The 14,663-nt window shown below is 41.0% G+C and overlaps 2 protein-coding genes across 2 annotated transcripts in view; one reads left to right on the forward strand and one right to left on the reverse strand.

Annotated features, from left to right (window-relative positions):
• Nucleotides 1–1,470, forward strand: part of TSPAN5 (tetraspanin 5) — an 80,550-nt gene extending 79,080 nt beyond the window's left edge. The window contains exons 6-8 of the mRNA XM_010024845.1: nt 315–362; nt 470–586; nt 1,175–1,470. Of these exons, the coding sequence (XP_010023147.1) occupies nt 315–362; nt 470–586; nt 1,175–1,240 (231 nt within the window). The 3' untranslated portion in view covers nt 1,241–1,470. The remainder of the gene's footprint in view (nt 1–314; nt 363–469; nt 587–1,174) is intronic.
• Nucleotides 1,471–9,668: 8,198 nt separating this feature from the next.
• Nucleotides 9,669–14,663, reverse strand: part of RAP1GDS1 (RAP1, GTP-GDP dissociation stimulator 1) — a gene marked incomplete at its 5' end in the record, with an annotated part of 63,711 nt that continues 58,716 nt past the window's right edge. Inside the window, 2 exons of the mRNA XM_010024846.1 lie at nt 9,669–10,330; nt 13,926–14,054. Coding sequence (XP_010023148.1) covers nt 10,203–10,330; nt 13,926–14,054 — 257 coding nt within the window. The remainder of the gene's footprint in view (nt 10,331–13,925; nt 14,055–14,663) is intronic.

Below are 14,663 nucleotides of genomic sequence, written 5' to 3' on the forward strand. Positions count from 1 at the left end.
TTAAAATAGATGTCCCCAAATCCCTTTACTTTGACTTCTGAATGCTTGCATCTGAAACATGGAATTCACCCCGGTGGAGGGCCTTTAAGCTTGCTGCCCTAAGAGCTGAAAATATTTTTTGCCCACGTACTTTTGTTTGTTGCAAATAATTACTAGCACTGAGTGGAAGAGGGAAGGAGTTTTTAAACAGCAATATGGTGACCAACATTAGTGTGTTTGTCTTATTACACACAGGAAGAACTCTGGGAGCTAGGAAATGGCATTTGGGATACACTTCACTGATCGCCTCTCTTCTGTTTGTCTCTCTCTTCTAGGAAGATGTTATTAACACTCAGTGTGGCTATGATGCAAGGCAAAAACCAGTAAGTTTTGGGACCTTAAGGAGCTGAATAGCTCTTGCAAGAGCAGGTTTTTCTACTGATGGGATAGTTGAATGTAATTATGTTTCCTTTGCTCCTCTTCTTGGCAGGAAGTTGATCAGCAGATTGTTATCTACACTAAAGGTTGTGTCCCTCAATTTGAGAAATGGTTGCAAGACAATCTTACCATAGTTGCTGGTATATTCATTGGGATAGCATTACTGCAGGTAAACAGCATGTTCTATGTAATGAGTTACACAGAAGAATAACAGATAAATTGAACACAAAAGGGAGAACTGTATAAGAGAACTAGAAATAGTTGCACTGTTTGTAGAAATATATATATTCTCTCTCTATATATAGATAGATAGAAATATAATGTCCATAGGTTTTAGTGAAGGGAGCTAAATGTATGAAGCTTTCTGTGTGTTAAGGAGTATTTCTTTGTAGGGATGCATTTTCTCTGTTTCAACTGTCTGCAGGTCAAAATTAATGCTCTGTGTTAGATAAAGTTTATGTAGGGATTTTTAAGCCTGTACAGGCCTACTATTTCTGATGGTGCTTAAATGAGCAGCAAAAAGCCTTTACAGTTGCTTTTGTGAAGCAAGTCTAGAACTGTTTAATTTCCCAGAGCCCAGCGGCACAGGATTATTTTTTTTTTTTCAATTCTCTTCCTTCTTCCAACACTTACTCTTAATCTGAGTTCTAACTTTCTGTTGCTTGTTTTCATATCAAAGTTCTATAAAACCTAGGGAGTGTTGCCTGTGTGAAGAGCTGTCCAATGCTCCAAATGAATAAACTGTTGTTTCTTCCAGATATTTGGGATATGCTTAGCCCAGAATTTGGTTAGTGACATTGAGGCTGTCAGAGCCAGCTGGTAAAACTGCTGAAGTAACCACAAGAAGACACTGGACAACTGAAACCCTCTGAAACCTCCAGTGTGTCGCTCCGACACCAGGCTGTATGGACATGGGTGACAGGGAAGTCTTCTCTCCCAAGTAGTCTCAAGTATAAGTTCCTGATATTGCAGTGAACTCATGATTCTTTGGGGTGGGGAAGAGAAGAGTGGGCTATTTAAAATCTGCAGCTCACTGACAGTTCTTTTTCTTTTAAACCACCAGTTTGAAAGCTCTTGAGCCGTGAATCTCTACTGTATTCTTGATCCTGAGTAACAAGTGGACACTTTTTTAAAATTGGTGTATTCAGTGGGACAGATTTGCATCGTTGTAGTCTGTGGATATGCTGTTTATTCTTCGTGTCATGAGCTCTTCGATAGCTGCCAAATATTCCTGAGATGGTCTCTCTCTTCACCACTCTGTAAAGGAACAATCTGGTTTTCACAGCTAAACATAGCTACAGGCGTAAACCCATCAAGCAGGAAGCAACTTTCTATGCATCTATTGTACAGTAAAAGAGATTGTTTTTAAAACAAGGGAAACTTTTTTTTTTTTTACACAAGCTTCCAACCATCTCCCTGTAGTACTTTGAGGTTGGAATCAGCAAGCTCACAGGGAGAATTGCCTAATTTTATTGACATCTTTCTTCCTTCTCCACCCCTGTATGAAGGGAGAGGGGGTTTATATTTGACAAACAAGGGTTGAAGAGCCTTTGGTTGCTGCCATACCTTAGGACATCAGTCTCTTAAGGCAAGGATGGAATATAACTGTATAAATGTATGAAAGAAGTGTGGATGTTGGGTCCAAGTGAGTAATATTATTCAAAGAATGAATGATATATTAACTTAAAAAAATGAAAACATATGTATTTGAGATGGCTAAATCTTTTGTTTCTCTGGAATTTAGTGTAACCTAATGTATTTAGGGATCTCACTAATATTAGTGCTTTGATATACTTGTGCAAAACTTCTTTTTTGGTCTGTTCGTAGCTGAGGCTTTGGTCTTTCATTTTTCTTTTTTCTTTAACTCTTTTTACTTGCATGAGCTGTGGAGTAAGAATCTGTGACACTCCAGTGCTTTAAATATGTGCATTTGTTTTAGTACAGTCTATTCCAAGCTTACTGGTAAAATGCATGTGATTATGGAAAGATCATACCCATTTCCTTGGAAGTTGGAGAGAACACCTTTTGACAGAGTAAATGCTTACTGCCTGTGAACAAATCCTTGCTATGGAGATATGTCTCCCTTTGTTGCTCTAAATGCAACAAAAAGCTTTCTTGAAACAGTGGAATCAAAGTTTTAAAGTAAAGTGTGTATTAAAATCAGCCAAGACAGATTCTTTGAATTGGACAAAAGAGAGTAGAATTTGGAATAAAGCACAAATGGTGGAAGAAGAATTAGATCAGACTTCATGTAAAGTTTTTGATTTGTTCTTCTTCACTAATAGTGAACTTACAAAGCTAACCATGGCTTGGGTAGTTTTATTGCACTTTGTATTAATATATCTTGTTGTACGACCTTTCTCAGTTTCTGCAGAACCAATCCTGAAAGCTGTGAGGTCTTGGCTTCCTGCTTTCATCAGGTGGTGGCAAAGAGTGTGTAGCACCTCTTTGTAAGAGCTTAGCGTATTTCTGAGATGAGTTTTCTAAAATGAAGTGTGTGGAGTAGAGGAGATGAATGCATTGCTTTCAAAGCTTCCCTATTCTGGGGGATGGATAGAAGGCTGGTCTGATGACCTATTAAGGTCCTTTCAGGTCCTATGACTATTAAACCATGATAGTATATGTACCCTTGCACATTTTGCCTTTCTGTGCTTTAGTTGCCTGTAGTATTTTCCCTTCTGAATGCTGGTGGTAGGCACACCAATGCTCCTCAGACAGTCCTGTTGTCCTCCTGTCTTTGAGCATTACCTCATCTTCTTCTGGTTAACTCCCACTGACTGGTTCTGAATCAGGCAGCCTCCATATCCTTTGGTGTCTGCTGTTAAAGGCCAGTTATGACTCAGTAATTTTTTATTTTATTATTTTTAAGCCTTTGAAAGCAATTATAAATCACTGTCCTTAATAAAGTTGGTTCCACCTTGCCGCAGTGTTATGTTTTTCTTAGCCACTCCTAACTTGAGGAGTTACTGGTGTTTGTTTCCCCCCAGAGGGACTCACCATTTTGCCTGATAGCAGCAGGGCAGACTGGTTATCAGCACCAGTGTTGCTGCACTGAGGCAAAATGGCGTGGGGAGAAATCAGGGAAGTGTGGTTGAGGAACTAACCCATCCACCTCAGAGCCTTGATTGTGACCCAGTGCTTTGGTTTGGAGAAAAAGGAAAAAAAGCCTACAGTACAGAGACATTGCTTGTTGCCACTGGTCTTGAGCACTGCTGTTGCTGCTGTGGGCTTCTGAAAACAATTTTTCTACTTGAATTTCTGCAGTTTTACTGTACCGGCCCTCTATCTTGTCACGCTGTTCTCTGAGTTCCAGTCTGCTGGATGTGGTGTTGGCAGTGTCAGACTGATAGGAAGGTAAATGCTCTGAGGTGAGCAAACCTTGTTCTCACACACAAATGTGCAACACTTCTGCTGAGTCCCAGAATGACTGTTCTCATAAAAACCACTAAATAACTTATTTTTCTAGAGCTTGATTTATTGCTGCAGATGCTGATACTTCCCCCTTCCCTGCTCCCAAGAGATGCTCTTATTTCCTCATTTTTGCAGTTGTTTGATGGTTGCATACTGAATGTTTCAGGATTAGCTGTCTATATTGCACATTTAAATCCCACATTTTTTGTCTACAGATTGGGTAAGATGTCCTAGAAATGCCCCATCAGCAGGTACTCAGCACCTTAGGTGTCCAGTTTGGGAAGTTTGTGGGAGGACTTGGGAATCACTCTATTATTGTCAGAGCCTGCCAAATGCAAGCAAGCTTTCTTCCAGGAACTTTTGTGAATACTTCAGGTGAGCTGCAACTAAAGCACAACTGCTAGCTACGTGGGCTCATTTTCTAAAGCAATAAGATACAGTAGGCAGTATGACTTCTTGGCAATTTCTGCCTGGTGTGGTGCTGGGGTAGATTAGTGTTTGGAGGTCGGTCTAATTATCTTCAATGCACAGTAGTTGTTCAGAAATTTGCTGCGAGGCCTTTGTGGAGTATGAAATAGCTGTTTGCTGGGCGATTTGTATGGGATGGTGGCATTGCTAATGAGAGGTCTGGTAGATTCAGCAGTATCCCTGGCTTTTAAGCCATTTTCAAACTCCCCACTGAGCCCTGCCAAAGGGTATCACAGTCCTTGCTCCTCTGCTTTCTAAATGCTCTCCATATTCACAGGCCTTTGATCTTTTTTTTTTTTTTCTTTTTTTCTTTTTTAAAAATCAAATAGTCAAATGGACAAATGTTTGATTTGTCTCTGTGTATTTGTTTCAGTAGCAGTAGGATATCTTTGCTTTAAAACCCATAATTTTGATTGTGCCCCTTGGAGTCTGAAGCTGCAGAGATGCTTGCTAAAGTGTACTCTGTGCTGAACGCCACCCTCTCTCCCCTTTGAGATGCTAATTGTAGTTCTGGTGTGTAAATAGTGTTCGAAATGTAAATAGTAGCATGCAGATTAAGTGATTCTTGCACATGACTGCTTTTCACCCTAAAAGTGTTTATGATGGATACGAAAGGTGTCCACCTTGAGAGTTCGCTGAAGAAAAGCGAGTGGTCGCTGAGGCTAAACCTGGCCCTGGAGGTGAGGCGGCAGTGCTTTCATCGCCTGCCCTCTAGTGTCCGCCCAGCCAGCGTGCAGCGTGCATCCTAGGGAAGTGAAGCCCTCGCCAGCCTCCTGCGCTCTGGTTAGCAGCAGGACCTCCCTTGCCTTTTCTGTTTGCTACTTGGCAGTAGAACAGCATTAGACTGTAAAATGGAGGGTCAGAGTCGGCACCCCCTACCAGTTATGGGAGGTTGCCATCACTTGCGGCAGGACTAAACATGGTGCTATAAGAACTATCCTGATGCTAATCTGTGATTTTGCTACCTTAGACATGCCCTTGGTAAAACCGATTCTGATTAACAATGTTGATTACAAGAGAAACTCTCATGTGAATTTCTGTTTCCCTTCTTGTGGTGTGTGCCTTTTGGGTATGTTGAAATGGCAGTTCTGCAAATACCTAGGAAGGGGATTAGATCTAAACAGGTGTCAAGCACCATTGAAGGTTCCAGTTCTCCCTCCCATTTTTGTCTTCTCTCTGAAGCTTTTTCAGATACCTGTAATTGGTCATGAAACTGTCTAAAGCAAACAAAATTAAGCTACCCTGCTGGATCTGTTACATACCAAATCTTGCCACTTGAAAATAAAAAATAATTTGTCTCCCTTAACATGCAGTATAAAAATAAGTGTTGTGACTCCTAGCGTCCACCCAGGTAGCACTGCTAGCTGTCTTTTGTGTTTTGACAATATAGATGTGTTAATAAAAAGATCCATCTGTATGCATGTTCATGTTCATGCTGTATACAGAGTAGAGATGGGCCTGGAACTACCTTGAGTAATGGGGAGATTGTGATTTGGTTTTGATACTCACATCTGTCTCTGATATGTATATTCCACATTAGTTCCAACTGAATCACTCTCTCTGGTTCATCCTGAGGTGTACAGCCAGGTGTCAATATTTACCCTTTGTGTATCATTCCTTTTTATACGAATGTATTCTCTTGTGTTCCTTTTTTATGAGTTGTAAAATTGATTGTAAAAGCCAACTACACTTACTGATTGAAAGTATTGCTATAACAGAACTGCATGCCCGGTAGAGTTTGACTTGAGCTTTAGTTTTCTGATTTTGGACTGGTTACCTTCAGTCTAGGAGAAAAGCATAGATCAGGTGCATAATGTATTACTTGTCATCGTTAGCATTAGACCGTGGTGTTGTATCACATGCTGATCTCAATGGATGTAACTGGAGTCTACTTAGGAAGTTAATGCAACTTTCTGGTAATTCATTTTAAGCTATTGAAAGTGGTCTTGATCATGCTACTTGTGTTCTTTGGGTTTTGTTTTTTAATAGAGACATTTTTTAGGAATGTTTTAATACACTTATGATGGACAATACAATAGTTTTAATAGTTGTGCAGTATTCTGTATTTACTTGAAGTAAATCATTTTATATGCAATTTGTTAGATAATTACAATTTTATAAATAAAATTGCGTGAAATATGATGTTGTTAATGTGTACTCTTGGTGGTAGTGCTTAACATTAATGGTGCAAAGATACATTCATGCAAAGTTCCTCCAGGAGGAGACCTCCTGCCTGCTCTCCCCCAGACTAATAGGGGAAATAAATCCTCAAGTCTCTCATATACAGCATAAAATACTGTGTTCTGATTAAGTCATAAAACACATTATCGCGGTGCCAGTGGCTGCCCTTAAATGAATAATAAGCTAATACATGAGGAGTACATCCCCAGGTGAGAAGATCCCATACCTACTCTCAGCTGTTGTTGAAGTCTCTGGCTAATGAACACACTTTGCTTTTCTCTGACAGGTTGTTGGTGTTCCTGAGTGCTGCAGCTGCTGGTTGGTACAACTGTTGGAGCTTTCCCATTATACAACTGTTGGAGCTTTCCCATTATCATTCTGGTGACCCTGAAGTGTTCAGAAGTTGCTGCTTTGCAGGGAGCAGCACTGAGGGGATTTCATGACTTAAGCTTTTATAAAGGGAGATGTTGCACTTTTCTAAGTGCAACATGTCCTTAAGCAGAAGTAATGAGAGCTGACTTACTGTATGGTGCAGGTAAAAATAGGTAATGATGTCTTGGGGTTGTTTAGCCAGAGGAGGAGGAACCCTCCTTTTTCCCCCAGTATTTCAAAAACTGTAGAGCAAGCTAATCCACTATCTCAAAACTACAGTTTTGTCCACAAAACACCACTGTGATTTAAAAGCACATCTCTGTATCCAAATTGAAGTCCAAAGCCTTTTGCATATTTCGGGCATATACGTTTATCTGAATGTGTGGAAATGACTTGGCAAAATAAGAATGCAAATGTGGAGGCCCTGGGGATGGCAGGAGGGGAGGTGAGGGGAAAATGAAAGTCAACCAAAAAGAAGCAAAGTCAAGGGCATTGCCTAAATCTTTGTAATGTGCAAGAGATGTGACACATCAATAGCCATTGCCATGATGGAGGGGGGGAGACTAGAGTGGCTACCTGCATTCTGTCAAACTCTTAGCAGGCTTATGTACTGTTTCTTGAAGCTGTGGCTAGTTTCCATTTCTAGGGGTTCTCAAACAAATGACCTTTTCTGGGTCTTGTCTCAATTGGCCAATGGGTCCTCTGGATCCAAGGTCTATATTGCTGTGGTTTGTGCCTTACCCAAAGTGAAACTTTGCCTTGTATTTCCACACTGTGAAATGTAAAAACATATGTATGCTGTTTATCTGCCTGACTGGTGTGTTGTTAGGTCTTGCAGAAACCGTACAGGTGCAGACAAGTGTAACACACCAGGGAAGTGCTACCTACCTGCAGTGTGGCAGCAGTGATCACTTTAGCTTGGTTTGCTGTAGCAGTAGACTAATGAAAAGGCCTGACGACTTGCATCACCATCATAAAAATAGTCTGAACAGCAGATGTCAAGATTTGCTTAGATATAATCCATCTGCTAAGCATCTAATCAGAACTGTTGTCGGCAGTATTGATTCAGTTGACTACAGTAGTGAAATGCATACAATTGTAATGTCCTTAGATCCTGTTCCTCTTACTAAGAGGCTCGGAGGATAAATGATTTACTAGTTACTTAGAAGTGATGTGCAGACTGCAGTGTGTCCTGCAATGGCACAGCATTTGTGTGGATAGGCATAGTCTCTTCAATTACGTCCTCTTACTGTGAGAAATGCCCATCTTTGCCCTTGAGCAGGCTTTCCTTCTGTGTATAGGCTTAGCACAGCTTTTATCTAGAAATACAATATTCACTTGATAGTCCATCCAGGGAGACCATCTGAAAGTGGGATATCGGTGTTGGCCTCTGTGCTTGCTGCAACAGTGGTATCCCTAATAAAAATTTGATAATAAGGATACGGCTAATGCTTAGCCTGACTCCAGACAACCAGGTAAATGGGGAATTTTGTTGGTGTCACAACTTTATTGGTTATCAGCTTGTGTGAGCACTTGCAGTTTATACTGATGTTAAAAAGAACAGTCTCTCTGTAGAACTAGGTAAGTCTCTGATAACTGGTCTTTCAAAAGTATTTTGGGATCTGCTTAAGTCAATGAAAATCATTTCCATGCCTGAGAGAACCTGGGCTTGCCTGGGTCCACTGGGAACTGTGATTGTAAACATGCTGGTTATTATGTTCATCAGTGCAGAGGTTCTGTGTATTTGGAGACTGATGTCCATGGGATCTGGTCTGTGTTCACAGCTCTGTGTTCTTATCAGTGACTTCATTGCACTATTACAAGTAAATGGCTTTTGATTTTTTTTTTTATTTTTTTTTTATTTTAAGAGGGTTTGGTATTAGAAGCTTTTTCTGTGTGTTTCTGGTACTGAATTAAATGGATATGGAATCTCTGCTATGTGAATATTCCTGTAGCATCCACTGTGTTTTGGTAGTGTCTCAGCTTAAATTAACTGAGGCAAGCTTCTTTTCATACCCAGCTTGTGTAATACCTTTCCCATCATGACTGGCACCTTCCCATCACTGTTGGTGGGACAGCCAGTGGTTTCATGGATTTGGGAAGGTCAAAAGCAGCATTTTTGCAACCACGCGGCATGGGATCACATGGGTTCTTGGCCTCTGGGTTTGCCACCTCTGCCGATAAAAAAGGAGCTTGAAACTTCTGAGGCTGGCACTGGAAGTGATGAATTTGCCTTTAAGTGTTACAGAAATTATGACCTGTGTGCATTGTAGGCTTGATCAAGCTAGACTATGGCCCTGCACAGGCAAAAATAACATGTGCAGGCTTGCTGGAAACTTCTGTCCCAACTGCTCCTTGTGTTGCCAAAGAGTTGTCTGTTGGTTTGCCTGCTGGCATGTTACAACCCTAAAAAGAGCAGCTATGAGGTAAGATGCTTAAACTGGCCATTTCCCAACTCCTTTACCTAGGACAGGAGAACAGGATCACTTGACAGGGTTCTGTTGAAAAGCTGCAAGATGCACCTTTAAAAACCCATCTACAAAAACCCCAACAAACAAAACCCCAATGCCAAGCAAGCTCGAGAGCATTCGGGTTGTACAGAGTATTCCTGTTAAAATACACAATTGTTAAACCACACAGTGCTGCTGTGTGAGCATATGCAGTGAAAGAGGTTGGAATAGTTTCCTTTGTATTCGCTCAGCTGAAAGGCAGTGATTGTGTTGGGGCCGAAGCCAGCAATGACAAGGGCTCCTCGCCTGTGCACGGTGGTGCAGTCACAGCTTCCATGTGTTGTTACAAAAAAAGGACAAACCACAGGATAAAGTGAGGGCACTGAAATTTTTATTTGTTACCTCTAGGTACCACAAGTTTGACATTAATAGGCAAGACCAGTGAATGAGCAGTACATTGCATTCAAACCTGAACCTCCAAAGCACCAAAAATTGATCTAGGTTTACTGCTTAATCCTACAGTCAGCACACTAGTCTGGACTTGCTGCATCTTGTATCGTCCCTAATTTAGTAGTACATTGTTATGCAGTTAGGGGGTGTGAGGAAAGAGTCATTGTGTAGTACCACTTCTACATCATCATAGGACTACAACATGCACATTCTATTATGTGGCCCAAGCAACAAGAATACAAGTAGAACAGTTACAGGTGGACAGGTTCATGTTAACACCACCTATGAATTTGTAGAAACCTTTTTGGACGGGTACCTACAGCAGTTCATCAATTTGTGTGGGAACGTTACACGCATGCACAAGTGATACAGTGGAAAACACAGCAGGAGCGGCAGCAGGACAGAGGACAAAGGTGAAATCTGTGATGGGATGCATTGGAAACAAGACCTTCCTCAGCTTTCTACAGCAAGTCTCTGCTCTGTTAGTGAGGCCTGCTGGGCAACAGTTTTGTTCTCATGGCTGCGGAGTTTTGATATGACTTCTAGAAACGCCATGCTCTGCACTTCCTTTTGAAGAGGCTCTGGAAAAAGAAATAGTAAAAGAAACAGCGCTTTGTATGAGGTGGGCAACAGAACAGAAAAGCGTGGTGAGCGTGAGAAACTCTTCTACTGCTCCCCGTACACACACAGGCACACGAGTATGTGTGTACACGTAATCCTTTTATTTACTTTTTTGGATTGCTTTTGAGGATGGAGAGAAAACTGCAGGGCCAGGGGCACGCACGAACTCCATGGATTTCAGGTAAAGATGAGTAAGTTAAGAAAATCCACCTGATTGCCTTCCAAAGCAGATGCTTAGGAAGTATTCCTAGTGAAAATACTTTTCTGATTTATTCCTTTAAACTAGCCTGACCAAGTGAGCCTGCCTGGAAAGGTTCACTATGTTGCTTTTATCAAATCAGCTCTGGTTGGTTGTGTTGGGGTGTGAAGTGGGTGAGATGGTTCTCTGAGGGATGTGGCGCCACTTAGTCACTGTTAGCTGTCCACTTATAGTTTGGCTCTGAAACATCATGTGGTGTGTAGCCCAGTGTTGTGCATAGGTAAACAGTACTTACATTTTTCCTCAAAACAACTATTGAGACACTGTTTCATGATTCTGATCCTGATTGCTCTGTACTTTGTATTAATAAGGAGAAGTTGGAAACAACCCATAAAATTGAGCAATTTTTAAGAAGTACCGAGTTTTCTCAAAGCCCTGGACTCCAGACATCTCACAGTTAAGACTGAAAGTAGCTAGGTTTGTTTCATGCCCTGTTCAAGCCACTCTAGTGAACTCCCACTCAGCAACAAATACCTACACATATTTTTGCTTTCCAGGTGCTTCTGTGGCCCTAATCCCTGAGCTTTCCAGGAGAAATCCCAACCATCTGTTTCAGAGAGCTGTGCTGTATGCTATGCACATTTACTACTTTTTTAAATAGCAAATGTTGACATTTGTTTTCCTTCCTACCTACTTTCTTGTTTGCATATTTTCAGGTTTTTTGCAGTTTAAACCCTACCATATAGAGTTGGGAACGCCGATGCTGCTGTGCCCTGGGAATCTGCAGGTACAGAGTGGTATTAGCAAAGCTGTTGGGGTAGTTATGCTGTGTAAGCACTTTCTGCTCTCTCTCTCCTTCTGAGATATCATCATGTTTAAGCAGATGTTATTGAACTGAACTTCAGGAATTTACTGTCCTTTGCAGTAGCTGAATAGTTCTGCTTAATGTCTAGTTACCTGTGAGCCTGGAGACCCTCACGCACAGAAGTGACTGTGCTAGCTATGAATGTTCTGCTTTTGCTGATTGTTTACGTTACAATTTAAATGTTTCTATTTTCCATTGTCCTCATGTTTCCTTCTTCCCATCCATTCCCTCAGTTGCAAGAGCAACTTCCAGATGGCAAAAATCACATATAAACAGATACCCATTTACTGTTACACACAGCTGTTGGCAATATCAAGTTAAAATGTGGTGCCAGATACTCTGTAACAAAGGGTAGTAACAGCAGCAGGAGAATTAAACTTACCCATAACAAGGGGTAGTAACAGCAGCAGGAGAATTAAACTTACCAATAATTAAGCCAGTGCAACCATTTCTAGTCTTTTACTGATCTATACCGGGGTCAATTACTTTAAAATGGCTACACAGGTGTGTTTACAGTAGAATATGGAAACATGTAAATGCTCTCTGTGGAAACAGTGGTGAAAATAAGAGGCAAAACTGGGAGAGATGTATTTTCGCATGTAAAGAGCAGATGTGGCTCTTTGAGCCCCCCTCCTTGGATAAAATAGTAAAAAAGTTAATACCAGGGTTGCTCAGCTGCTCCTCTCATGTAGTCACCGATTTTATACAGGTCTGTCCATCAGGAAGCAGGGCTGAACACTGGGTCAGCTAGTGCTGGGCCTTTAACTGTACAGCTGCATACTGTGATAAGGTGCTGTCTCTTCCCCATGAGTCTGGGAGCAGCCTAAGATGCCTCATGTCTAGCCAAAGCCTATAGTGTGGTGGCAGACTGAATCTTGCCAGTTGGATAATATTAAAAAAAACCCTAAGATAAGATTGCTCCTTACTCTGGTGGAATAGACACATGGGTATTTGACTTCAAAAAACCTGTTAGTTTTGCATGTGACAAAGATGGGAAAATGCAAGTGTCAGGTAGAATTTCAGAGGATGATTATTTTAGTTGGAAGCAGTGGGAATGCACACAAGAACATCATGGTGAAGATGAGGGGCAACCTCTGCAGGAAGGCTTCTCCTTTAAAATGGACAAATAATCCCAAGCACAAAATGGCTCAAGAAGGTTGTGAATAACAATTGAATTACGTATCTTAGCATTAAAGTGAATGCCTGCTGAGAGCTGAAGCAATTTTTGAGCACAATCCTTGTACACTGAGATGCATATACTGCTCTAAAAACAAGTATTTGTTCCTTTAAGACGGCAGTAATACAGCATTCACTTGAATGGGTGTACAGGTCACCAGTTACACTTAGTAGGCATGGTGAGCTCTGTTTAAGGGGAAAAAAAACCCAACAGCTTTGTTTACAGAGAGAGCACATACTTGGCCATGATAATTAATTCACTTGGATTGTTCATCTCTAGAGAACTTTCAAATGCTTCACACTTGGTAAGTCATGTGCAGACAGGCCCTGAGTTTCCACCTTTCTGACTTAATCCAGTTGTTGTCTTTGTTGTCTGTAAATTTCTGAAGCCTTTATGGAAAGAAATATGTTCTCCTTTCACAGAGTAAATACGTCTCAAAGAACTGAATGAAAGAAACATAGCCACCATTGGAAACCTCAGCTGGAACTCAGATTTCCCCGTGATATCTTGCTCTTTTGTGTTTTGTCGGGGTTTTGGTGGTGTTTTGTTTGTGCGCTTTTTTGTTTGTTTGTTTGCCCACACACAGGTAAGAAGCTGCAATATCAAACTGCAGCCTGCTTACACCATCCTCAAAACAGTCTGACCTTTAGCAGAGTGTTAGCTCAGAAAGATTAGAGTTTACAGTGTCCAGCACTGATGTGTGTTAGAGCACAGCCTGCTTGTCTTTCAAAGCACCCATGAACAGTTGAGCCTGGTGGGCTGAGCCTGGGAGGGTTGCTGAGGGAGGGACTCTTCTTCTTAGATGTGTGAAGATTCCTCCATTTGTGTACATGTGTGTCCTTGCATTAAATATTACCTCTATCTTTGTTCCCTCCTATTCTCATAGGAATTTGAAACTACAAGTGAGGAGGCTCCTTTTAGGATTCAACTGAACTTTACTTGACCATCAATTATGGGAACTTGCAGCTGAAGGTGAAAATAAAGTTCTTGCTATCTGCATGTTTGCAGAGAGCCTGATACTGTATGGTTTTAAATGCCTTTAATTTATCTTCTGTCATTTGAAGTTTGACAAGAAGCCAGAGTTCAGTTTCTGCAGTTTGTATCCAAAACTGAGTTACGAGTCTCTTTCTTGACACTATAAATAAACACTGTAAACGAAGTGTCATAGTAAACTGAATTCTTCTGTGTACATTCATTGTGAACAGAGAACCAGTCTCCGAGTGTGGTTGCACAGGATCTATGTTCAGGCTAAAAGGGAGAACTAAACTTAAATACATATATCTCTTAAGAAAGCAGCCTCTGCTGAATACTCACCAGATCCTATAAGGGCACAGATCAACACCATGGAGTTGTATTTTATTTCTGGAGCACTCCTGTCATCTGAGAGCAGTCTGTGTAGAATCTGAACAAGCTGAGCGTTTTCAAGATCCTTTTCAGCAGTGACTGAAATACAAGTGAAGATTTGTAAATCTGGAAGTGCTGCTTGCTTTGATGCTTCTGTGCATTAGCCATTTATTGAAACATGGATCTCTCACTGTAGTGGAAGTGGTTCCATGGTACGTAACTCACTGGCATAAAACTGAAGCATGTATTAGATGGTATGATGATAGGAATCACAGCTCTTGCTATAAGAATGTAAGATGGCCCAACCACTTGAAAGGACAATCACAAGAGTTTAATGATAAAATCTGATCTTAAATGCACAGTGAGCTGGTGGAAAAGCTGACAGGCTTTCTAGCTATTCAGGCCAACACCTACAACATTTCGGCCTTCAAGACTTCCACTGTCTGAACTTGTCTTTTGGAAATTCTGCCTGAGTAAATACAGGTGGTTTAATTCTTGATTCCATGGCAGAGGGAGCCCAAGGTCTGTTACAAAAGCTGTGAAAAACTCCTCAAGATTAGAGCATGAGTTATTTCTTCTGTAATGTTAAGAAACATTATATACTGAATTTGGGCTCAAAACCTTTAAATGTCTGAAGACAAGACTAAGAAGGGTTAGATGATTCACCTGAATAGGAACATTTTTCCTTTGGAAGCTGAACATTGCATT

This window comes from Nestor notabilis, unplaced genomic scaffold, assembly GCF_000696875.1.
Source record: "Nestor notabilis isolate BGI_N333 unplaced genomic scaffold, ASM69687v1 scaffold7982, whole genome shotgun sequence".
In the NCBI taxonomy this organism is placed as follows: domain Eukaryota; kingdom Metazoa; phylum Chordata; class Aves; order Psittaciformes; family Psittacidae; genus Nestor; species Nestor notabilis.